The 27096-nt window shown below is 44.0% G+C and overlaps 1 protein-coding gene across 1 annotated transcript in view; it reads left to right on the top strand.

The window, feature by feature from the left end:
• Positions 1-27096, top strand: part of SERGEF (secretion regulating guanine nucleotide exchange factor) — a 200408-nt gene that overhangs the window by 5347 nt on the left and 167965 nt on the right. Inside the window, 7 exon segments of the mRNA XM_036325582.1 lie at positions 1274-1409; positions 2776-2931; positions 5359-5453; positions 8301-8361; positions 10732-10845; positions 13250-13312; positions 19691-19849. Coding sequence (XP_036181475.1) covers positions 1274-1409; positions 2776-2931; positions 5359-5453; positions 8301-8361; positions 10732-10845; positions 13250-13312; positions 19691-19849 — 784 coding nt within the window.

Raw genomic sequence — 27096 nt, 5'->3', positions numbered from 1 at the left:
ACAAGCAATGGGAACGATTTTAAGGGAAGGAAAATGGGTGCCATATCAACTGAACGAAAGACAAATGGAAAACCAAAAAGCCATCAGTAAAATGGTGCTTCAATGGCACGAAAGAGTCTTTTTTGCATCGAATTGTGACTGGCGATGAAAAGTGGATTTATTTTGAGAGTCCCAAATGCACAAAATCATGGGTTGATCCAAGTCAACCATCAACATCGACTGCAAGGCCAAATCGCTTCAGAAAGAAGACAATGCTCTGTGTTTGGTGGGATCAGGAAGGTGTGGTGTATTATGAGCTTCTAAAACCAGGTAAAACTCTTAATACTGATCGCTACTGACAACAAAGAATCAAGTTGAACCATGCTTTGATCGTGAAATGACCAGAATGTTCCAGAAGACACGGCAAAGTAATTTTGCTTCATAATGACGCACCATCACATACTTCAAAACCAGTTAAAGACATGTTAAAAGATCTTGCCTGGGAAGTATTAACCCACCCACCGTATTTACCAGACCTTGCTCCTTCAGATTACCTCTTGTTCCGCTCGATGGCACACGCACTTTCTAGCAGCACCTCAAAACATAGGAAGAAGTGGAAAATTGGGTCTCTGAATAGTTTGCCTCAAAACAAGAAAAGTTCTATTGGGACGGTATCAACAAATTACCTGAAAATTGGGGGAAATGTGTAGCTAGCGATGGACATTACTTTGAATAAAGCACTTTTGATGTTCTCTTGAAATTATCGTGTTTTCTTTGATTACAAAATCCGCCTTTATTAACCGGTACAGGTGAAATAACAATGACATGCCCTGCTTGAGGGCACAAAACTCTTAGCTAACTTTGATTACAGAGAGTCGTTACTGGTTTTCCCTGTGGGACATGGGGAGAAGGGACAAGAACTAGTCCTGGCACTTCGTTTCTATTTCCCTTCATTATTTCTTTTCTTAGCCATCCCAGGTAATTTGATTGTATCAGAAGGAACTCCCATGTTGTCCTCAAAAGCAACATAGGGGAGCTGGGGCATTGGAAGGGGAAGGTGAGGAGTATCATTGGTTAAGCTGGGGATGCTAAGGGCTCCTCCCACCTGGCAAGCGTGGTGTTCTGGGGATGGAGCTGCCTTCAAAGTGTGGGTTGCATATAATAGCCTCTTAAGAATGAGCTTATGAAATCTCATTTGTATATAGACTCTGAGATGTTGTTGGGGTGAGAAAGGTAGAGCGGTAAATAAAGGGATTTCCATACTTTTTTCATCCGTGGTTTATGTTATTTCTAGGGTGCAAATAGCTATGGGCAACTTGGCCTTGGTCATAAGGAAGACGTGTTTTTGCCCCAACAACTGAATGACTTCTGTAAACCTGTGTGTGTCAGGAGGATCGCGGGAGGAGGGGGCCACTCTGCTGTTGTCACAGGTAACTTTCTTTCAAGAGTACATAGCCCCTTGTTTTCTTATTTAGACATTTCCCCCTAGAATGTTATATTACCATTTTCCAGCCTTTTGTATTTTGTAGAGGAAAACATTTTTGTAAAAGAGCCAAGTTATCTGAGAATCTTAGATTGTCAGAGCTGAAAGAACTTCAGAGATTTGGGCTCTCCTGAAACTCCCACCTCCCTCCCCTTCTTCCTATCTCATTACACAAATGAGGCTCAAAGAAGAAAACTGATTGCTTAAGATTATAAGACGTATTAGTGGCAGAGTTGCAGTCTGTGTCACATTTTATAACATAGATTGCTACTTAACTTTCGCATATGAGCTAGGAGTCTGCACCTAGCTTGTATATTCCTTGAGAGCAAGAACGTTGTATTTTCCTTTATTTCCCTTGCAATAACTAGGATGGAACTTAACAAGTACTACAAGTGCTACAACATTGTGAAAGAGGGCATATTGGTGAAGAACGCAAATTCTGGGTTCAAGTCCTGGTTCTGTTATTTATTTATCTGTATGGCCTTAGACAAATTACTTAATTCCTCTCTGTCAGTTTCTTTTTTATTCCATGGGGATACTAATGGTGGATAAAAAGAACCAATGAATTAACGGCTGCATTTTATGGGTCCTTGGCACTTTTGGACCCATAAAGAAATATTAAAAATTATATTTTACAGCTGTATTGATGTAAAGATTAATATAATCCAGGCTAGTTTTAGTATTATATATTCATTATTATTACATTTATTTTTCTGATTTTATTTTTTTAAAGTATATTTTTAGTGATTTCAGAGAGGAAGGGAGAGGGAGAGAGAGAGAGAAACATCAATGGTGAGAGAGAATCATTGATTAGCTGCCTCTTGCATGGCCCCCACTGGGGATCAAGCCTGCAACCTAGGTATGTGCCCTGACTGGGAATCAAGCTCTGATCTCCTGGTTCATAGGCCATTCCTCAACCATTGAGCCACACCAGCTGCAGTTTTTCTGATTTTAAAAGAATTTAAAATTAAAACATTTTTTGTGGGCCTCTAAAGGTATTGTGGGCCCTAGGCCCTGTGCTTAAAGGATAAGTTGGCCCCACACAGAAACCTCTTAGAACAATACTTGGCACTGTCCAAGTGCAGAATAGATTTGGCTTTATTGTTACAGCAGGTGCTCAATTTGGTGATTATTTGGCCACTACTCTAGCATTTGGAGTTTCCATTTAGATACTAGATTTGAGTCCCTTGGCCTAGTGCCATTTTGTTCAATGCACATTAACATACATGGCTTATTAATGTGGGTGGGAAAAGATCTTTGGCAGTTGTAATTTCCCCTGTGCACACTATTACCAAAGCCTTTGTATTTTACAGATAGAGGAAGCCTTTTTGTTTGTGGCCTGAACAAAAACGGGCAATTGGGGCTTGGTCACACAGAGGATGTCCTGTATTTTACACCCTGCAAATCCCTCATTGGCTGTCCCATTCAACAGGTGGCCTGTGGCTGGGACTTCACCATTATTCTTACAGGTGAGTTCACTGCTGGAGGAATCTTTGTCACCACAAAGGCTTTGAGTGAAAAGAGCGCAATGGTGGTGATGCTGATTAAATGAAAGCCTCTTTGGGTTTAAAACACACACACAAATGTTCTCTATGGTTGTCAAAGAAAGTTATGAGGTGTCTTCTGCAAGGATAGTTTAAACAGTAAAACTTTGGGCAGGAAAACTTTTAAAAAATATATATATTTTTATTGATTTCAGAGAGGAAAGGAGAGGGAGAGAAACATTAGTGATGAGAGAGAATCATTGATTGGCTGCCTCCTGCACCCCCCTCCTGGGGATCGAGTCTGCAACCCAGGCATGTGCCCTTGACCGGAATCGAACCCGGGATCCTTCAGTCCGCATGCTGATGCTCTATCCACTGAGCCAAACCGGCTAGGGCTGAGCTGGTAAACCTTTGCCAGAGACTGGGGAATGAACTAGATCACCTTTGGTGGCCACTTCCTGTCCCAGAAGTTCATGATAGCTGCATGGCTGGGCTAGGTGGACAGGAGTGCCAGCTGCGGTTACTCACAGGGGAAGGTTGTAGTTGCCACAACAGTGATGGTAGCTTTCCCCTTGCAAAATATGAATATGATTGGACAGAACTGTTCTGTTTCTGTGCAGCCAGATAGCAGAATAGGATGTAGAGGGATAGGGGCTAAGAGTTAATAGAATACAGTTGGTCCTCTGTATCCGCAGGTTTCACATCTGTGGATTCAACCAACTGCTGATCAAAAACCAAATACCAAATGGTACATGTTGTTCTCTGCCTGGAACAGCCCCTCTCTTGTCTCTCTGGTGAACTCTTGTCCCATCATTACAGCCCTGCTAGGGTGTCTCCATCTCTCTTCTATGGAGGGGTTCTGTACTGTGTGTTGACTATGGTAGTAATTATTAGAATCTAAATAATAGTTATCATTTATGTAGTATATACAGTGGGGCCTTGACTTACAAGTGTCCCGACTAACGAGTTTTTCGAGATACGAGCTGTCTCTTGGCCAATTTTTTGCTTTGAGTTGCGAGCTAAAATTCGGGTTATGAGCCAGCTTCAGATACCCTACCGCTAGTTGGTGCAGTGAATGTCACACTGAACGCCACAAAATCAGCCCAGCATCACGTGTCTCACTTGTTCACTTTAAGATTTGACATACGAGTAATTTGAGTTACAAGCTCCGTCACGGAACAAGTTAAACTCGTAAGTCAAGGCCCCACTGTACAGTGTTTTTAATCAATGATTAGGAATTCAAGAATGCAAAGGGCCAACTGTATGCATTGTCCCATGCTATTTTATATAAGGGACTTGAGTATCCTCAGATTTTGGTATCTGCAAGGGGTCCTGGAACCGATCCCCTGCAAATACTGAGGGACCACTGTAATGCTCTTGGGAATCAGTTGACAATAAATACTTTATCAGCTGACTTCTCCCTGGAAGTATTTTTGCCCCATCTAGCTGGCCATTAGGATTCAAAGAACCATCTATAATTTCTGACTAAAGTCCCTCTTTGTCACAGTCCTCTGGCAACAGCATCTTCTAATCATGTAACCCCACCAACCCCAGCCCTGCCTCAGACCCCTGTGGGTTCTCACATGCATAGCTCACATCCCAAGCTTTTTAGCACATGGCCTTTAATTATTGTTCCCCACCTACTCCTGTTGTTGCCTTGGCTCTTATTCTCCTCACTCCCTTTACTTTTCTTTCTCATAATACCGAATAGTACATGTTGTTCTCTGCCTGGAACAGCCCCTCTCTTGTCTCTCTGGTGAACTCTTGTCCCGTCATTGCAGCCCTGCTAGGGTGTCTCCATCTCTCTTCTATGGAGGGGTTCTGTACTGTGTGTTGACTATGGTAGGAATTACTAGAATCTAAATAATAGCTATCATTTATGAAGTGCTCATTATGGGCCTGTGTTTTGGTTTTAGGGAGTCATAGATAACACTCTGTTTCCTTTCATATTTGGAACCAATTGTGAAAAAGGTATAGAGACAGGTGGAGATCAAACTATTGGCTTTTTACTGATAAAGGCTAATTTGGAGGACAGGGTTCATTGTCAGGCCAAGCGGTTCTTTGATCCAAATTTATCCCCAAAACTCTAGGCCTTCCCTAAAGTAGAAATCCTTACTGTGTGTCAGCCCAGAGTGCCTGCGAGGAAGGTGCCAAGCCACACGTGTTCTGTTCTTTCCTTCTCCCAAACTCACCAACTGGTTAGGTTACCCCTCGTCCGCGAGAAAGCGGTGAGTATGGGAAAGGCAAGGAGAAAGGTCTGAAGTGTGAAAATAATGAAAATTGTGTTAATGGGTTGAATGTGCCGAAGCACAGGCCCTCACTCCTTTCATTCCCTTGGCTCCTTTAGTGTTTACCCATTGGTCACAGATCTCTTACTACTTAGATTGTGACTTAAGTGTTTGTATTTTGCAGAAAATGGTCAGGTTCTATCGTGTGGATCCAACTCCTTTGGCCAATTAGGAGTTCCTCATGGGCCTGGAAAATGTGTGGTTCCCCAGGCCATTGAGGTAAGGACATCACCTGATATGCACCTTGCCCGTGTCCTGTTAAAGAATTTCCAGGGTATTACAGTTATTCCTCCGCAGACGGGCTGAGTCCCTGAAAGCTGAAAAACAGTTTTTTATGGGAAAAATTATCTTGGGGGCATGAAGGTTGTGAGTGGAAAGAAAAACACACCCTCAGTTAATCCTCATACACTTTATACATTTTTGTGGAATAAAATAATAAAGGTTATATGTCTTATAAAGACATTAATGACTTTTTATAATTCTAAAATTAGTAATCATGGGAACTATGTTAGAAATTGGTCCAGATAGAAGTGACTTACCTATCTATAGACACTAAATTAGGCAAATGGTATAAGCCAGTGTTGTCTAATAGAAATACAATGTGAGCCATATATGTAATTTAAAAATTTCTAATAGCACCATTTAAAAAAATAAAGTGAAATGGGTGAGATTAATTTTTGAAATATCAACTTTATTGAGATGTAATTTACATACCATAGCATTTACCCTTTAAAAATGTATGGTTTAGTGTTTTTTAGTATTTTCACAGAGATGTGCAGCCTTCACCATGATCTAATTTTAGAACATATTCATTACCAGGAAAGAAACTGTGCACCCAATAGCAGTCACTTCTTATTCACCCCTCCCCTCCCCTTGACAACTACTAATCTATCTCTATGGATTTGCCTATTCTGGGCATTTCATACAAATGAAATTATACGATAGGTGGCCTTTCTTTTTAATGTGCGGCTTTTTATATCTGACTTCTTTCACTTCACGTGATGTTTTCAAGTTTTATTCATGTTGTGGTATGTAGGCAAAATTAATTTAAATAGCTTTTAAATTAATCCAGTGTATCCAAACTATTATCATTTCACTTTATATGTCATTAATATATACATTTATCCATGAGATATTTTGTATTCTTTATTTTATACTAAGCTGAACTCTGGTGTACATTTTTGTGTCTCTACTCAATCTAGTCACATTTCACTTGTTCAGTAATCATACGTAGCTAGAGGCCACCATATTGAACAGCTTGAGTATAGAAGAGGACTCCTGGCCCTAGTTCAGAACTCTTCACTGCATCTTACTTAAGATGTATAAATTTTGGTGCAGTTTATAGTGTAAGTGATCATAATAGGACTGTGGAATATTTTAAGAGAAATATGCTGGGATCCAAAATGAGTTTTGCCACCTAAGCTGCTCCACTCCTATCTAATTTCCTGAAACTCTGACTCAGAGTGGGAGATCTATTTTCAAGGGAGAGAGCTTGGTCTGCTTCTGTCATCTGCTGAATTACAGTTGCTGTCTGCGGGGTATTACTTGGGTCATGGTTTCCATGGTGCTTTAGTCTGTTTGGGCTGCTATAACAACATACCATAGACTGGGTGGCTTAAACAACAGCATTTATTTCTCAGGGTTCTGAAGGCTGGGAAGATCAAGGCACCAGCAGATTGGGTGTCTGGTGAGGGCCCACCTCCTGGTTCACAGACAACCGTCTTCCTGCTGTGTCCTTTCATGGCAGGAGAGGCAAAGGAGCTCTCTGGGATCTTTTTTTTCTTTTAATCCTCACCCGAGGATATTTTTCCATTGATTTTCAGAGAGAGTGGAAGGGAGGGGCAGAGACAGAGAGAGAGAAACATTGATGTGAGAGAGACACGTTGATTGGTTGCCTGCTGCACGTGCCCCGACGGGCCGGGGATTGAGCCTGCAACCAAGGTACGTGTGCCCTTGACCAGAATCAAACCTGGGACCCTCAGTCTGAGGGTCAGTGCTCCAACCCCTGACCCAAACCAGCTAGGGCTGAGAACCTATTTTGAAAACCACCACAAGACACCTTGGAGAGGACATCCCTTCACATATTTGGAAAGCATCATCAGAAGCTGTAGCAGGCAGGTTTGGCTTCACCTAAGGAGATAAATGGAACAGTGCACAGATGGAACAGGTGCCTGGGGAGGTGGTGAGCCTATGTGTCTGGAAGTAGGTGTTTGGTAGGGGTTGGATGGCCACTGGTGGGGTGTTGTGCATCAGCTCCTAGTGTTGGATGGGGATTGGATTAGATCCAAAGTCTGCAAACTAGAACCCTTGGTAAATAAAGTTTTATTGGAACACAGCCATGCCCATTTATTTATGGCTTTTATGTTACAGTGGCAGAGGAGAGTAGTGTGACAGAAACCCTATGGCCTGCAAGGTCTAAAATATTTATGCCCTAGCTGGTTTGGCTCAGGGGTGGGAGCACTGGCCCTCGGACTGAGGGTCCCAGGTTTGATTCCGGTCAAGGGCATGTGTACATTGGTTGCAGGCTCAACCCCCGGCCCCAGTTGTGGCACGTGTGGCAGGCAACCAATCAATGTGTCTCTCCCACTCCCTTCCACTCTCTCTGAAAATCAATGGAGAAGTATCCTTGGATGAGGATTAAATAAAAAAAGATCCCAGAGAGCTCCTTTGGGTTGCAGGCTTAATCCCCAGGAGGGGGCGTGCAGGAGGCAGCCAATCAATGATTCTCTCTCATCATTGATGTTTCTATCTCCCTCTCCCTGCCTCTCTGAAATCAATAAAAATATATTTATAAAAACATAAAATATTTACTCTCTGGCCCTTTATAGAAAATGTTTGCCAACCATTGTGTACTTGAAGATCTCTCCATCTGTGAGAGGCATTGTGATAGGGTATTTAAAAAAGGTTTTTGTCTTTTAGGGATGCATGTGGAGGTGTTTATGAATGGGGGCTCTAAACCAATAGACACATAATGTGGGCCATGCTGCATTGCATTTGGGCATCAATTTCATAACAGTTTGGAGATGGATGATTCTGATCACTCAATCCTTTTCTCTGTTTTGACAGCTCCTGAGAGGGGAGGTTGTTAGTATTGCTGCTGGACTGAGGCATGCGTTAGCTGCTACAGGTGATCATTTTGCTTTTATTTTCTAAATAGATGTGTAATAAGGAGAAACAGAATTTTAGAAGAAGTCAACTATAAGAAGTAACTCAATGTCCTCCTCCACTGCACTTGTGATTAAAGGGAGGGACGTAAGGCCAAAGTCATGTGGGAAAGCCTTTAGCAGGTAGGGAGGGAGGAAATAAACTTCCAGCTCTTTATTGTGTTCTAGGCATGGGGCTAGGCTCTCTTGATTTAATCAATACTCATTTAATCCTCACAGCTGTGCGGTGATGTGAGTTACATTTTTATGTATGAAGAAACAGGCTAAACTGCTTGCCTAAGGTTCAACAGGGAGTAAGGTAGTAAAAGGTAGAGCTGGGGTCAGAGTCTAGGATTCCAAGGCCCACTTTTTTGTCTCTGACGGCACTAGTAGGATTGTAATGTCTATTGATTTCAAAGCTTCAAATGAGCTTGTCTCCTGAACCGTGAGAGGGCAATGGATGTAGGGCTGATTGTGTGTGAGGTTGAGGGTGATGAGTCGAGAGGGACGGTGGCAGGTTGAAGAGCAGTGACTCTTTTCTCTCTCCCTTGCTCATTTTTCTGCTCCCACTCCTGGGCTGAAGGACAGCCCTAACCAGCTGTGGCAGCTGAGGCTCAAGCGTTTGGTGAGTCCAGTTGTAGAGTGGGAAGAGGAGAGGAAGAGGCTGGTGTTGCACTGTGCTGATGGTGGTCTGGGGCTTAGTGTTGATTGTACATAAAAATCATTTAAGTTTTTCTTTTGAGATAATTATAGATTCACACACAGTTGTAAGAAATAAGATAGATCTCATGCACTCTTTTCCCGGCTTCTCCCAGTAGTAACATCTTTTGTAACTGGTGCAGCAGCACAACCAGGATGTCTGGGTACAGTCAGGATGCAGAACAGGTGCATCACCACAAGGACCGCTTGTCACCCTTTATAGCGACACTCACTTCCTACTTGCCCCACTCTCGTCTTAGCTCTTGACAGCCACTCTTCTGTTTTCCATGTCTATAATATTGTCACTTCAAGAATATTATATAAATGGTATCATAGGGTATACAGCTTTCTCGGGTTGGATTTCTTTTGCTCAACAAAATTCCCTGGAGATTCATCCCAGTTTTGAGCACCAAATACTATTGCGGAGTAGTATTCCATGGTATAGAGGTACCTCCATATTAGCTCAGGCTACCACGACAAAATCCCACAGCCTGGGTGGCTCACACAACAGGAATGTATTTTCTTACAGCTATGGAGGTGAGAAGTCCACGATCAAGGTGCTGTGAGAATTGGTTTCTGGTGAGGCCTCTGTTCCTGACTTGCAGATGGCTGCCTTCTCTCTGTGTCCTCACATGGCCTTTCCTTTATACACACACGGACAGAGAGACACCACTGGTATCTCTCCTTTACTTATCAGGACACCAGATCTATCAGATTAAGGTCTCACTTTTATGACTCATTTAACCTTTAATGCCTCCTTATAGGCCCTATTTCCAAATATAGTCACATTGCAGGCGAGGGCTTCCACATGAGTTTTCGGGGAACATAATTCAGTCTATAACAACCACAGTTTGCTTAACCAGTCACCCATTGCAGAACATCTGGTTGCTTCCAGAGTTTGGCTATTAAGAATAAAGCTGTAAACATTTGTGGACAAGTTTTTATGTGACCGTAAATTTTCATTTCTCTGGGATAAATGCCCAGGAGTGTGATTGCTGAGTTGTATGGTAGTAATTACACTTTTATAAGCAGTAGCTTCTCTTAGAAATTAACAGGGTGGAGAATTGCCTATCATGGGTTTACTCCCCCCTTTCCTACCAACTTTCTGTAATTGCCAGCCTTATGTATACATTTCTGTCCAGTTACAAAGCAGCATAGCTTCTATTATGTATTGATTAACTTAATTGTAAGTCCTCCCCTCCCCCACTCATTTTGTAAATATTTCTAAAAGATAAGGACTCTTTCTGAAAACATTATTAAAATATTTTTATTGATTTCAGAGAGGAAGGGAGAGGGAGAGATAGAAACATCAAGGATGAGGGAATTATTGATCAGCTGCCCCCTGAACACCCCCTACTGGGGATCGAGCCTGCAACCTGGGCATGTGCCCTTGACTGGAATTGAACCCGGGACCCTTCATTCTGAAGACCGATGCTCTAGCCACTGAGCCAGAACAGCTAAGACTGAACACTAGATTTTGATTGGCTTGGTGGTAATCCCTGTGACCAGTCATAAGGCCCTTAAGAAATAAGCTTCTCCATAATGCATGAGTTAACTGAGAATGAATTAGGAACCTTCCATAGCAGTGAAGTTCAAAGAACAATCTGGTCTTATCCAAATAAGCATTTTTTTTTTTTTCCTGTTCAATTGGGAAGCAAGTGGCATCGTGTTCCAGTGGGGAACTGGTTTGGCATCATCTGGACGGCGGTTGTGCCCTGGGCAGACCCTCCCACTGTTTTTGACAGCAAAGGAACCGAGCAGAGTGCCAGGTAAGGCCCTTATTTCTTCTGAGTCCTGTATTGATTCTTTGTCGAGAAGTAGAGCCACAGGCATGCAGAAAATGGGTGAATGGAGTTTTGCTTTTGGTATTTCTTGGTCTCTGTGTCTTAACTCTCTCTGTTGGTGGTTCTGTTAGTCTTGTTGGGATTTTTGTGGACCCAATAAAAGCATCTCTCTTCACTGCCATAGTTTGGAACCTATTGAGAGGTAGATGGAAGTCAGGTATGTGGAGATCAACACGGTAGCTCTAGAACTATTCAAAGGTAGGTTGGAAGACATGGCTTAGGTGTTAAGGAATAGTGTGTAGCAATAGTAAACCTCAAAATTCTGAATCCCAGGTCGAATTTACCTACCAGGCACTAGAGTAGCTGCATAGAGTCGGGCCCACCAAGCTGACAGCACAGCTGAGAACACATGAGGAGGCACCCTCTCTGCAGGCAGCGCATCCCAAGGGGAGCACCCAGAAGGACTTGCCCACTTCCTTCTCCCAAAGAAAAGCATGAGCCAGTGAGGATGCAGAGAGGGAGGCAGGAGTGTTCCCTGCGGGAAATCTCTCCACATGGGCACATGAGGAGTAGTCAGTAAATGCTCTGCCCACAGGTCTGTTGGTCCGTGTTTAGTTGGCCAGTTGTCTGTAGGACTTTCTCATTTTCTCTCTTTCATGCTGGGACTCATTTTTATTCTTTTCTCTTCCTTCCCCTGCTCCCTTCCCTCTGCTTTGCACTCACTTGGTTGGCCTTTATATAGCACCATGTCTTCTTCTTCCTCTTCCTGTCTCACTCTCTTACTTTGTGACCCAGTCTACTGATGGTTGGCTGTAATGAAACCTCTAACTACTCTCCTCTAGCTCAGAACAAAGAGGGATTTTAGAAGGTGGTAGGAAGCGGGGAAAGAAAAGGGAAGGGTACAGTGGGCACGATGTACAAGATGTTGGGTTCATTCAGATTTTCCCAAGTCCTACAGGCTCTCCCCTTCCTCTGGGGGTGAGGTTAGCCACCTGAAGGGTTAAGTTGGGGAGGGAGAAGGAGGCACTGGATGCTGGACAGGCAGTCCACTTCCCATGACATTGAAAACATTCAGAACATGAACTCAAACTTCCCAAACATTTTTTCCTGCCTCACCAAGGTATTTACTGCTCCCTGGGCGCATCCTGCTTTCTCATTCTTCTATGCCTGTGGGCAAACTTTTACTTCTGCCTTTTCCCTCCTGTTCCCCCAGGAAAATCCTGATAATTTTTAAGGCCTAGCTCGGGTACAGCTTTCTAAGTAAAGACTTCCCCTCTTCTTGCCTCTGTCATATTTTCTCATGTGTGGAAAGCACTGTATATTGTATTGTTATGAGTTGTTCTTACAATCTTTCCCACACACCAAAGATTCTGCTTTCTATTTTAGCAGAGAACTGTAACTAGAAGGAATTAGAAATGCTGTTCTTATATTTGATTTGAACAGCCTGTTTGAGATCTGCTTGGGGCACAGCTTAGATTCAGAGTTGAATTGGGGGAACTTTCTGATGTGACATTAGAACAGGTCATCAGCTTCCTGCCCTTAAAGTCCTTCATTTTTTATTCCCCCACCTTACTTTACCACCAGCAGTTCTGGAGCTGGGACCCTGGATGTTTCTCCTCACCTGGCCACCAGGAGCCCAGCGCTTCTTCTCTAGTAATGCTGCGGAAATGTCTGCCGTGTCCCTTTCTCATTCCACAGGATACTTTAAGGTCGAGGGGCATTTTATTAAGACCCTAGTTAATTAAGCAGAAGTGTCAGAAAAAAAGAGTTACAGAATGACTGAGTTTCTCTAGCAGAGTTGATTGGAATTATACCTTGTCACTAAAGGCAGTATGATTAAGGGAGGAAAGTGTTGAGTTTAGAGATGGAAGGCAGGTTGAATTCTAGTTCTGCCTGTGTGTTTTTAGGAAGCCTGGGTGTGTATTTTAGTGCCTGCATGCGATAGTAGCTAAATGTATGAGATGCCATTTTTCTAGGCCCCCTTAGTGGACAGAGCTAGGAAATACACATATTTATACATGCGCATACCCGTATCACTTTATCTGTCTCTACTAGAAACCATGAGTCTACACTGATTTCTCCAATGGCAATCCAGTATCACATGGGCAATGCTAGCCTTCCACCTTTTCATATCTGTGTCTTTCCTCTCCTCTCTGATAGTGAGAAATCTGGCTCCTTTGTCCTCAATAGATTTACTTACTTGTTCAACCCACTGGTAGGTAACCAGCTTCCCCATCACGTTAGCCATCCTCTTGGCAGTGCTCCGACTCAGACCTGCCTGCGCTGGCTAAGAGGCTCTCCCAGGCCCTGCTGGTGTTGCTCAGCCCCTTCTCTGCCCCGTTTGTTCTATTATAAATGTAATTTCAAAAAAAATTTTTTTTTTTTGTAGGCCTAGAGAATTCTAAAGCAATTTGTGTTGTTGCTGGGTCAGATCACTCAGCTTCATTGGCAGGTAGGTACCAGCTCTTTCAGTTTAACGTGCCATCACAGCTCTGTATGTTTCTCCTTTAAGGGGTGAAATTGGGGTACCAGAGGGAAGAGCACAGACATTGGAGGCAGAATTCTGTTGTCACTACGCGAATGATCTTAGGCAAGTCACTTTCCCTCGTGGGACCGTTTCCTTGTCTATGAAATAGTTCATGGATAGTTCTGAGAACTAAATATGACAGTACATGTAACACACCCATATGGGCTTACTTCCTTTTCTCTGATTTTGTTTTCTCAATTGTACAATAGGGATAAGAATATCTTCCCTTCAGGGTAATTGTGATTATCAAATCATTAACCAGCAGTAAATTTATATGTGACATATTGTTATCTATTTAATCTATTTATTTATTAATTTCTTTTTTTTCATCTAATCTATTTAAATGTCTAATATAACTATGTAAACTCTCTAGCTATCCTCTCTGTTTAATCTCAAACTAACCTTTCAAATTCATTTATCTCCCTGTTTGTTCTTTCTATATTTATCTATTTTATTTTACTATATATCTCTATTTTTATTGATATTTTATCTTTGTATCTATCTAATCTATGTATCCATATATCTAAATCTAGTTATGTATGTTTTTCTAATCTACTTTGTATTTTTATTTATTTCTTGATTCCATATCTTTGATCTATTCCTTTATCTAACCTTTTTTCTCTCTCACACTATATCTGTCTAGCTATACATCCATCCATACATTTGACACACCCAGTAAATACAGTATTTTCTGGAAAGTGAAGGTTGTCTTTTTCAAAGCCCAGATTCCTCTGCCCCCTGCTGGTAGACTGGAGACTATAGCTCTCAGAAATTTATTTTGGTTAAGACCTCACACAGTTAAATGCGTTACATTTTTAAGCAAAGGGAAACGACTTTCATGCATAGTGTTTTATGTGGAATTTAAGGTATGTATGTAGTATATGTAAATTAATTCATATTAATTTCTTCAACATCAGATTTGCAATGCAGCCCCACTAAGAAGCTGTTATTGTTTCTAAAGTACAGACATAATGTAAGAGCTTAAATACTTTACAAACTCTGAACTACATATAGTTTGTTACATAATGAATTTAAAATAGCCAAGAAAAGAAATACCTACTTTTAGCCTATGTTTCATATTAGCTAGATCTATACATATATGTTGAAAGAGTTGAGTTGAAATGAAGGCCACTTATAAAGGAAGGACTGGAGGCCCCAGGGCAGGAAGTGACTAGTTCATGTCCCACAGTCAATGAGGTTGGGGAAGGCATTCTTTTCTGAGAATAAGAGTAGGCTAAGAGATGTTTCTGCTCTGTTCTAATTAATTTGAAATGGCTGGCATTATATAAATCTAGAGATTCTGTAATTGCTTATAATATCAACTTCTTAAAAAATCATGTAATTTGTAAAGTTACTTATTCCATATATGGAACACTTTTATTTTGGTGTTTTTAAAACAGATGTTGAATTTTTATTTTATTGAGATGTAATTCATGTGTAAAATTTCCCTTTAAGTTGTACAATCTAATGATTTTAGTATATTCACAAAGTGAATTGTTTTTGGGTATTATTAAAAAAAGATTTTTAAATTGATTTTTAGAGATAGAGGAAGGAAGAGGATAGAAAGAAACATAAATGTGAGAGAGAAACATCGATCAGCTGCCTCCTGTACCCCCTGCTTGGGATTGAGCCCAGCAACCTGTGATTGTGCCCTGACCGGAAATTGAACCGGTACCCTTTCGGTGCATGGGAAGATGGCCAACCAACCGGCAAAGTCAGCCAGGGTTGTTTTTGGATATTTTTAATGTTAAAAGTTGTCAAGATTAATATCCCTCTTTCCTCGTCCAGTTCAAGCTTTTAACACTTTGGGTCTTGTTCAGTGCTCTGGAAACCTTTTTTTGGAGCTGTAGGTTATGTAACTATTTGACATTGCAGCAGACTTTAATTTTGCAACAGTGTAATGATCCGCATGTGGAAGGCCCTCTTGTGTTTGCAAAAAGATGGTTTAGACTTACTAAGGTAAATAGAAGCTTATTACAGACACAGGCTCATGGCCAATGGCATCTTGGTAGCTAACCAGGTCATTTAATGACTTGAGACTTATCTGAAGGTCTCTTCTGCCTTCTTGCAAAGGATCATATTTTGCAAACCCTGGTGAAGCCCAGAGAGGCTGCATGAAATATACCATAGAAATGCAGAATGTCAGTGCTGCAAGGTCACCTGGGTGACAAAGAAGCTCCACATATTTACACTCCCTCATTTTAGACTTGATGAAATAGAGGCCCAGGATGTGAAGTGATGTGCCCAATGTCAGAGTGACAGAGCAGCAGATCTGGGCCTTGAACCCTGAATCATGGTCTAATGCCCTTTATACTGATATTGTTTGGCTTTTGATCAGTTTTTGAGACTATACCAGAGTACCCTAGGGCAAGCAGTACTGTAGCGCTTTATTGGAAGGTCACAGAATACAGTGGAAGCAGAAGACCTGGCTTCTTTATTCTGCTGACTCCTCATTATCCATATGATCTTGGAAGTGGTTTAACATCTTGGAGCCTTGGTTAATTTATCTTGTAGAAGAGTGCTGTCTAGTAGAAATACAATATGAACCACCTTTTGAAAAGTAAAAAAGAAACAAGTGAAATAATTTTAGTAATACATTGTACTTAACCCCGCATATCCAAGATATTATTCCAATATGTAATCAGTATGGAAGTTATTAATGAGTTACGCTTTATTTATTTATTTATTTATTACTAGAGGCCCGGTGCACAAATGTGCACTCGGGGGGAAGGGGGAAGGGGGTCCCTCAGCCCGGCCTGTGCCCTCTCGCAGTCTGGGACCCCTTGGGAGATAACAACCTGCTGGCTTAGGCCTGCTCCTGGGTGGCAGAGGGCAGGCCCAATCCCTAGGTGCAGCCCCTGGTCGGGCTCAGAGCAGGGCTGATTGGGGAGTTGGGGCGCCGCCCCCTGTCATGCACAGTGCAGGGCGGATCGGGAGGTTGCGATGCCACCCTCAGTCACGCTCAGGGTAGGGCCGATTGGGGGGTTGGGGCACTGCCCCCTGTCACACTCAAGGCAGGGTCGATGTGGAGGTTGCGGCGCCACCCCCTGTCATGCACAGAGCAGGTCAGATCAGGGGGTTGGGGCGTTGTCCCCGTCACTCACAGAGCAGGGCCCATCAGGGGGGTGGGGGCTCCGTACCCTGTCACGCATAGAGCAGGGTCGATCAGGGGGTTGGGGAGCTCCCCCCTGTCACGCACAGAGCAGGGCCGGTCAGGGGGTTGAGGAGCTCCCCCCTGTCACTCACAGAGTAGGGCCGATCAGGGGGTTGGGAAGCTCCCCCCTGTCACGCACAGAGCAGGGCCGGTCAGGGGGTTGAGGAGCTCCCCCCTGTCACTCACAGAGTAGGGCCGATAGGGGAGTTGGGGCACCGCCCCCTGTCACACACAGAGCAGGGCGGATCGGGGGTTGGGGCACCGCCCCCTGTCACACTCAGGGCAGGGCCGATGGGGAGGTTATGGCTCTACCCCGTCACACACAGAGCAGGGCCCGTGGGGGGGGGAGGTTTGGGGTGCCGCCCTCTATCACCCACAGAGCAGGGCCGATCAGGGGGTTGGGGTGCCGCCACTGTCACACTCAGGGCAGGGCCGATGGGGAGGTTATGGCTCTATGCTGTCACACACAGAGCAGGGCCCGTGGGGGGGGGAGGTTGGGGCGCTGCACCCTGTCACACAGCCTCAGGGCGATCAGGGGGTTGGGGAGCTCCCCCCTATCAGGCACAGAGCAGGGCTGATCAGGGGGTTGGGGCGCCTTCCCCTGTCACGAACAGAGCAGGGCGGATAGGGAGGTGGTGACCCCGCCCCCTGTCACACACAGAGCTGCAGGGCGATCAGGGGGTTTGGGCGCTGCCCCGTCATGCTGATCCCGGTGCCGGGAGGCCTCACGGCTCCACTGATCCCGGTGCTGGGAGGCATATTACCCTTTTACTATATAGGATAGAGGCCTGGTGCACGGGTGGGGGCCGGCTGGTTTGCCCTGAAGGGTGTCCTGGATCAGGGTGGGGGTCCCCACTGGGGTGCCTGGCCAGTCTGGGTGAGGGGCTGAGGGCTGTTTTTAGGCTGGCGGGTGACTGAAGCTCCCAACCGCTCCTTTTTTTCTTTTTTTTTATTCTGGGCCAGCTTTAGCTCTGAGGCTTGGCTCTAGCTCTGAGGCCTCAGCTGCTGAAAGCAGGTATCTGGTTTTTTTTGGTTCTATAATCGAAACACTGTTTCAACTCTAGCTCTGAGATCCCGGCTGGCTGAAAGCAGGTTTCTGGGGTTTTGTTTAGCTTTTATATTTGTAACAATGTTTCAAACTGCAAGCTCAGAGGCCGGCAGCGGCAGGCAGGGAACGTTGGCTTTCTCCGCCACTGAAGCAAGCAAGCCTCATGTTTGCTTCAAGCTGCCTGGCTGCCGGCTACCATCTTGGCTGGCAGTTAATTTGCATATCGCCCTGATTAGCCAATGGGAAGGGTAGCAGAGGTACGGCTAATTACCATGTTTCTCTTTTATTAGATAGGATAGTAAGTCTTTGCAATCCATTGCGCTTTTTTGTCTTATAACATATTTCAGTTTGGTTTAGCCACATTTCAAGTGCTCAGTAGCCTTGTGTGAGGAACCTTATAGAACCTTAGAAAATTAGGGTTGGAAAAGCCCTTAGAGATCACTAAAGGAGTCACAAATTGTAGATTCATTGTAATGTGTCCATGGGTAATGCATATCTATAATAACAAAAGCGTAATATGTTAATTAGACTGGACGTCCTTCTGGACGAAGCTGGGGCTGTCAGGGAAGCCCAGGTCCCGGGTGCTGGGTGCCAGAGGGATGCCGGTGCTGGCAGCCAGGGGAAGGAAGGCCTACTCTTGCACGAATTTTGTGTATCGGGCCTGTAGTATGCATATAAGTTCATTGGTGAATCTCAAAAATGTTTTTGAACCTGAATGCCTTTTAGACAGGCATGTGCCCTCTGGTTTGCCACAATTGCCTGCCAGTCTCTCTTTTTACTGGTGTCATCAATCATATTGTTTGTCCTTGTAGACTAACCTCCAGTGTTCAGCTGGTGAAACTAAGGCTTAGGGAGGAAGTGATTGTCCAAGGTCAATAGCTAGTTAGCAGATCCGAGAATAGAAGCCACTTGACTCTGAATGTGCTCTTTCTCTATTAAATTACAAAGTCAGTTACATTCCTGCTCATATCACAGGATTATTGTGATGTTCAAGTGAGCTGAAGTGCCACACAGCCATGATGTGGTAGCATCATATAGTGTCTGCTGGACAGGGCATATTGTGAAATCTTAGGTTTAAAAAGTTTAAGCTTAAAAAGTAAACAAGTCAGACAAAGAAAAATACTACATGATTTCACTTATATGTGGAATCTGAAAAACAAAATCAGCAAAACAGAAACAGACTCATAGATACAGAAAACAAACTGCTGGTTGCCAGATGGGGCGGGGGGTTGGAGGCTGGATGAAAAAGGTGAAGGGATTAAGAAGCACAAATTGGTAGTTATGAAAACAGTCACTGGGATGTAAAGTATAGCATTGTAATAACTATGTATGGTGCCAGATGGGTACTAGACTTATCGGGGGGATCACTTAGTAAGTTACATAAATGTCTAACCACTAAGCTGTACCCCTGGAACTAATCATTGAGGGTCAACTGTAATTGGAAAAAAAATTTAAAACAAAACAAAAGTTTAAGCTTAAATAATATTTTTTAATGTGTTACTTCAAAAAGTTAATATATTTTTTCTAACAAAAGGTAATGTAAGCATATATTTTATTTATTATTACTTTAATATGTTTTTATTGACTGTTTTGAGAGAGAAGAAGGGAGAGATATACAAAGATAGAAGCATCAGTGAGAGAGAAGCATCATTGCTTGGCTGCCTCCTGCATGCCCCACAAGCCCACAACCCAGGCATGTGCCCTGACTGGGATTTGAACCTGGGTTGATGCTGAACTGCTGAGCCACACTGGCCGGGCTGCAAGCATGTATTTTAAAAGCTATAGAATATAGAGAAATAACCTTTCACATGGTAGATGTTGAATAAGTATTTGTTGAATGAATTAATGGAAAAATAAGCTCACACATTCCCATTCCTTGACAAACTACTGCGAGTATTTGGCTTTGTTTCCTATTTAGAGAATTAAAAAAATCCTATATTATGCTGTATATGAAATTTTTATCTTGCTTTGCTCTACTCAGCGTTGTAGCATAAAAGCAATACAACTTCTTTGAACCACTTTTTTTTCATTCTTGTTTTTCCCCCCATCATTTTGGACTAATGTTCCTTCACCTCTTTTGTTCCTCTTCTGCTTGTTTAAGATTCAGGAGAGCTGTATGTTTGGGGAAGCAACAAGCACGGGCAACTGGCTTCCCAGGCTGCTTTCCTTCCTGTGCCCCAGAAAATAGAAGCACATTGTTTTCAGAATGAAAAGGTCACTGCTGTGTGGAGTGGGTGGACACACCTGGTTGCTCAGACAGGTAAGAGAGCAGCGGAGAATTTGTGGTCAGTAAGAGTAGCTGTGCTGGACAGCTGTCTAAACAGCTATAAATGTTCAGGATTAAGTAGGTTGGTTTTTACTGATGAAAAGCTTTTAGGATCGGGGAGGGGAGATACCAAGAGTTTGGTTCTGCAGTCAGCCAGGTATGTGACTTTTCCTCCCTGGATCACAGGTTTGCACCCCCAAAAGCAAGGCTGGATTAGGTTATTACCTTCTCTGGCCCCAAGAGTGTATGAAGTTTTGAGAAGGAACCCATTGCAGCAAGCATCACCCAGAATTTTTTCCAGGCTGTTGGGGTGTCTGCCTTTTCATAGCTAAAGAGATGACTCTCTGCCGTTGTTTGTATGGAAAATCCAAAAATGAATAAATAGTAATACAAGAATAAACTCTGTGTTTCGCAGACTCACCACTGTAAACCTACTTTTGCCAACAACTATTACTTCATGATTGAGGCAGGAGAATTGAGTCCTAGCTGGCACGGTATTTTGATTTAAAATTTTATTAACCCTAATAAACTATGTACATTGATTCAGACATCTCATATACTCCCTCAGATGTTATCTTCTCATGTCATGCCACCCAGCTTTTGACATTAAAAAATTTTTTTAAAAATATATTTTTATTGATTTTAGAGAGGAAGGGAGAAGGAGAGATAGAAACATCAATGATGAGAGAGAATCATTGATTGGCTGCCTCCTGCACCCTCCCCCACTGTGGGGATGGAACCTGCAACTCAGGCATGTGCCCTGATTGGAAATCCAATGGTCACCTCCTGGTTCATAGGTAGATGCCGAATCATTGAGTCACACTGGCCAGGGCAGCTTTTGGCATTTTTATCTTTTCTTTGAGTCTTTATTTTTTTCTCATTCTTCCCTTAGGGCAGCTCTCCTTTCCTGGTCTTCATATTTCTGACTTTGTTCTTGAGGTACCCCCCCCCCCCCCCCACACACACACTGCTTGCTGTGGCCTTTCCTCTTTCCTGTCTTCCTAAAGTTCCTGCAGGTGGGTAACTTGTAGGTGGGTAATTTGTAATTCTTAAGATCCATTATCGTGTCAGGGCCTCTGAACTTCAGAGGTTCTCAGGAGTCCCCTGGCCTGCTCTTCGCCTGCTTATGAGCTACTTGACTCTCTAGATTCCCAAATATCTGGTGACTGTTATTCCAGTACTTCATGGCTTTTATAGGTTTTCCAGTCAGCTTCGGTTATCCTTGGGATGTCACACATACTACACATTGGAACACACAGACATAGACTTAGGAGTTTTCATAGATGTGATGCTTTTAATTGGTCTTTTAAAAAAAATGACAATCACTGTGGAACAGAGGCCTATATGACCGAGGTGTATAATAAACTTTCCATGTAATAAACTTCAGAGGACGCTCTAAGGAAAGCGTGTTATTTATTTGGAGGAAAAATCATTCTCTTTAAAAAGGTTCAGACTACTTAAAAATTGGCAACATCTACATTTTTCTTAAAAAGACTCACTGAGCATAATAGCTGCTTCTTTGTATAATTGTTAATATCTGTCTTTTCCTGCAGACAGGAAGCTCTGTGAGGGAAAGTGCCCTATTAGTCCTGCTCATGTCTGTATCTCTACTGCCTAGTAAAGAATATATTCGGTTCCTGCATCTAACTGTGTCTCACTAAAGGAGGCAAAACACATTCGAATACGAATGCAGCAGGGTGGACGGACAGCTAAGATTTTTGACCTTTTTCCTTGGACTCACTGGTTCATGAACAGAAGGCCTCAGTTTGTCTCTTTGAATTCAAGAGGCCAAGCAAGTCAGTCATTGTTTCATCGGAACCTATTGAGCAATGTTCTTTATAAACCTTAGAGAAATAGGAGAGAAGACGTGGGCCATGCCCTTCCACTAGAATGTGTAGACAGGCTTAAGTCTAAGAATATAGAGATGGCAGATTTTACCATTCATGCATCCATGAACCCATCATACAAATGGTGAGGGTCTGTTTACATACCATGCCTTATACTAGATATGAACCCTGCCCTCAAGGAGCCCACTGCCCATTGGGGGAGACAGACCTATTGTGAAATGTGAGTGCATTGCAGTATGAGACGTGCAACAGTGGAGCCAAGTAAAGCGTGCAGAAGCAGCATAGAAACTAGCAGTCCTATGAGTAATAGGTGGGTGTTTTGTGGTTAGTCTGCAAAGAATTGCAGTGTAGTGAAATACTCTTACTACCAAATGGCAGTGAGTTTGGTTGAGTCTGTCAGTAAACCCTTTAACTAGTTAGGTAGCTGACTAATGAAAGACATAAAGATGCCACTTCTTTGATTCCAGCGGTGGCACATTGTAACTGATGCTGGTTTCACCTCTGGGCCACAGCCCGTCCCTCGGGGTGGGAGGTTGGAACCCATGCTGTGACACTGTTGAGTCACACAGCTTCAGGTCCCCACCTCCACTTGAGAGTGTGATTTTTTGGTCATGTTTCAGCTGTTTAATTAACTTGTTAACTCAGATCGCTTGTTTATGTACTTTGTCGCTTTCCCCTTTCTCCTAAGTCCAGAATGGCTAGGAGCTGGGATGTGTGCGTGTCCTGGCGGTTGTGCTGAGTTTTGGGTAAATGAGAGTCTACTGCTGTCTGATTTGCCAGTGCTGTGCTCCATCTGGCAGCAGTGGAAGCTTTGCCCGGGCCCACTGTCATTGAGAAGAAACACCCAGGGCTTCCACTTTCATCAGACTCGGCCGTTCATGTTAACGGGAACAAGATTGGCTCACTTGGTCAGAAGCAGCTCATTAGTGGAACAAGGAGTTATATGACGGTAGTTGTTTCCACAAGCTCCAGTGGCGAATTGTTCCCAGGACCCACCTGCAGGCCGAATTAGCTCCCAGTCTCCTTCGGGAAGGCACTGATTGTGTGATGCTGATTAAAGAAGAGTTTGCGCGCTCTCTGTCCAGTAAGATGGGATGGGTTAGGATGAGAAGAAGGGAATGGACTCTGCCTTCCCCCTTCTCCATAGGCCCTAGACCAGTGATTCTCAACCACGGGTGATTTTGTCCCCCAGGGGACATTTTCCATGTCTGAAGATATTTGGTTGTCACAAGTAGAGGTGCCACTCGCATCCAGTGGGTGGAGGTCAGGGATGCTGCTAAACATTCTACGATGCAAGGGCAGCCCCCCTCAACAAAGCAATACTCAGCCCCAAATGTTGGTTGTGCTAAGATCAAGAAACACTGCCCAAGACTGGCATCCCCAGGGGTAGGTGCTTAGGGAGGCGGCTCACATGGTATCAGGATGACTATAGTTTGTCTCTACAGGAATCGGGATGCAGTCTCTGCCCTCCCCCCTCAGGAGTCTGGTGCCTGCCTGCAATGTTTGCGATGGAAAAATACTTTTCTCTGTTAGTCAGAGGCACTTGGAAAGAGTCCCAGCGAACCTGTTCTAATCTGGGAAAGTTGGCTAGGGTACCTGTGTCTCAGGCTGGCGGAGCTGCATTCTAGAAACCTTTTCCAGGCTGCGTGACGTCCCTGATCATTGTTCTCAGGAACTTCATGGGACCCCTGGGGGATTTTACCCAGGCTCAGAGACCTGCAGCCATCTTATCCAGATTCATGATTTCCTGGCCTGAGGTGCTGCTAGTAAGAGCTGGATGGCAGATCTGGGTGCCTTCCTAGTTTGGTGACTTTGGTTAAATCACTTCACCTGTCTAGACTTCAGTTTCCTCATCTCGCAAGCAGGATATGCAAACCTGCCTGCATCCTACAAGTGGCTGCCATGAGGGTCAAATGAACAAATCTGTGTAAAAGATCACTAATTGTAAAATACTGTGTGTGCACTTAAGTGAGAGGTGCCTGAGGTTGGGATATGTGGGCATACTGAGGAGGTAGGTAGCAGTTAGACCTGTGCTTCAACAAGGTCTCTGCAGAACTAGAGATACCAGCTTCTCCTGAGGGCTCCTGAGCTGGCCAGGGCTGCTGATGCTCCATCCCAGCTCTGACAGGCAGTTTCCCAAAGCCTTTCGTTACATGCGGCCGGCAAGTGGCCCTTTCATATTATCAAGTTTGGAAGAGCTTTGTGGCCTTATAGGTAATTTTCTGTGTTAAAATCTCTGATCACACTATTGTTTCTTCTGCATCCCAGTTTGTAATGGTTTACATTTATCTGTATTCTTATTTGTTTAATGTCTTGACTGTAAATTCCAGGAGAGCAGTGTCTGTTTTATTCATGGCTGTGTCCTCAGCTCCTGGCAGAGGCTTGGCACTTAGTAGATGGTTAGTAACTAATTGCTGAATGAGTGAATAAATGGCAAGGTGGAGAGAAACACGGACTTTGTAGTCAGACCTGGGTGTGATCTCAGCTCTGAGCGGCTGTGGGCAGTGCCACCGCTTGCATCTCTGTTGCCACCATAGCGCCGCTGTCACCCCTGGCCTGGATCCGCAGAGGCCTCTGACTGGTGTCCTCATCTTCCCACACCCACTTTCTCTCCCCTCCAGTCTGTTCTCTGTACCTCAGTTGGAAGATCTTTCCAAACCGATTGTGTCACATTCCAATGGCTTCCCATTGCTCTTATGATAAAAACAGAGTCCGTAGTTGCCCTACAAGGCCTTCTGTAGTCTGCCCTCTGCTTCCCTTTCCAGCTCCATTTCTTATTGTGCCAGCTCTTGATCTCTGGCTGATCTCCACTCTGGCCTTCCCTTCGTATCTTGAGTGCATCATGCATGTCCCACTGTTGTGCCTTTGTACCTGGTGTTCCCTCTGTTTGGCACACTTATCCCCACACCCCTTCATGTTGACATGTTGACTTAGTTATGTCTTTTTTTTTTTTAGACTTCAGCTTAGTCATCACTTCCTCAGGGGGACTTTCCTTGACATCTCTGACAAATCACTTTTCTCTTTTCTCTGTTCTCAGAGCACTACAACCTCTCCTTTGTGCTGTGTTTTGTAGCATTCTATGACCAATTCCCCCTCCCACTAGACTGCTAGCTCCATGAGGGCAGGGGCCACGTCTGTTTTGCCCGGCATTGTATTCTCAGTGCGTAGGAAAATATTTGGCACGTACGAGGTAGGTACTCAGTAAATGTCAGACAGATGAATAAACCTAACTTCTCTGAGCTCATTTATATTTTTTCATTGGGAAAATGGAGAGGTATTGCTGACCTTGTCTAAGCACTAACTGAGATGCGTCCAGCATCCAGCTCAGGACTGGGCTTCTGTGCCAGTTCAGTACAAATGCCCTTCCTCTGTCCTTTGAAACTCTGGAGCCCTCTGGGGGTCAGATGCTCATATCTTCTCTCTCCGGCAGAGGGCTCTGAGGATATGAGTGTCTCTGGATAGGTAGCAGGTTGATTCAGAACTCTCCTGGAGGGTGCAGGAAGATGAGCGCTTAAAACTGCTAAGTGCTGGTTGCTGGTGATTAATTAGAACTTTGAGAGCAATGACTTACACGAGCTCGGAACCTTAATGCAGTGCTGGTGGGCATGTCTGGAATCCCTTGGCTTTTGGGATGCTGAAGCTTTCCCTGAGCCACGCAGAATCCCAAGGTAGTCTTGTGGTCTCACAAAGGCTGTGGATTGAAAGAGTGCAAACACAGAGTACTTGACATTCTGCGGTTTCTTCAGTGTCACCTAAAAAAGTCCTAGAACCTTAGACATTTTAGAGAATCAGATGGAAGAAGAAACTTTCTAACTTTGCAAATGAAATGACTGAAACCAAGAGGAGAAAAAATGACTTTATGGCGGCATTTAAGCTAGAATCCCATTCTGCTTTTCAGTAAAACATTTCCTTCCCATCACTGTCCTCCTAGTTCTTGGTTATACTCTTTAGTTGAGATGTTTTTTATTCTTTTCTCTAACGTGGGGAATTGCATGACATATGTGGAAGGGACCAGTTTCCTTTCTTCAGGTGTCACAGACTGAGAAATATTTTATTGCATTTGATGTCTAAGCACTAGTGAAATTCAAGTTTAGCCATTGATTCATACTAATCCAAGTTTATAAATATACATCTAATGCTGATTTTTCTTTTTCTTTGTTTTTCCCCCCACCAAGATCCTTTCTAGAATGGGGTGACAGTGGATATCACTCCATCTTCTTTGGGGCCATATGTCATGAAACCTCAGCCGACCTCAGGGAGATTCTGACCTCATGGGCTCTATTTAAAGCAGGTGGTTTGGAATTCATGATGTTTGTGCTTTAGAACTTTGAAAATCCAAAGGTTGAAAGTCAAACCAAGCCCAAAGGACTATTTTGAAATGGATAATTTTTACTTATTATTGAAGTCATTTGTTTTTATTCTAGAATCCCTAGAATGTCAGGAATGGATGGGATCTTAGAGCTCAGCTGGCCTGACCCTTCAGTTTAGAGGTGGGGAAACTGAGGACTGAAGAGGGGGAAGCACAGGGAGTGAGGGAAGGAGCCAGGACAGAACACAGGTCTTGTGGCTCTCAGTCCAGTGCCCTGTCCACCTTGTCACCTTCTCTCTAGAGATGATGAGGAAGTGAGGGTGACTTAATCAGTCACACCCAGGGGCCTGAACAGGAATAATAGTTCCTTCTGTACATGAAGTTCCCATTCAAGAAAACACTGAATTTTACCTGAAATGCATAGCCATAGATTCCCTTAATGGATTTGTGCGTGGAATAGAAACCAGGAGATGGTGCCCCAGGAGTGAGGGTCAGGAGGCAATCCAGGATCCACAGCAGCAGCTGCATTGCCATTTATAATACACTAGAGGCCCGGTACATGACATTCGTGCACTGCGGGGAGCCCCTCAGCATGACCTGTGCCCTCTCGCAGCCTGCTGGCTTAAGGCCCACTCCCCGCATGGATGTAAGCTGGCAGGCAGACATCCCCCGAGGGGTCCTTAGTGCTGTTGCAGAGGTGGGAGAGACTCCTGCCACCACCACTGTGCTTGCCAGCCGTGAGCCCGACTTCTGGCTGAGCAGTGCTCCCCCTGTGGGAGTGCACTGACCACCAGGGGCAGCTCCTGCGTTGAGCATCTGCCCCCTGGTGGTCAGTGCAGGTCATAGCGACTGGTTGTTCTACTGTTTGGTCGATTTGCATATTAGCCTTTTATTATAGAGGATAGCAAGTCATAGCTCTCATGGACCACTTTTATCACCATCAAGTGCTTTCACATCCATTTCCTCATGTGAAGTTGGCAAGATGGGTGTTTGTTATCCTTGCTGCACAGACAAGGCCCTGATTGGTTAGCTAAAATTTGAACCTGGTCTTTTGTCCCCAAGGCTGCTGCTCTGATTCCAAGTTG

Source organism: Myotis myotis, unplaced genomic scaffold, assembly GCF_014108235.1.
Source record: "Myotis myotis isolate mMyoMyo1 unplaced genomic scaffold, mMyoMyo1.p scaffold_m19_p_10, whole genome shotgun sequence".
Lineage (NCBI taxonomy): Eukaryota > Metazoa > Chordata > Mammalia > Chiroptera > Vespertilionidae > Myotis > Myotis myotis.
This window is presented reverse-complemented; position numbering and strand designations above follow the sequence as displayed.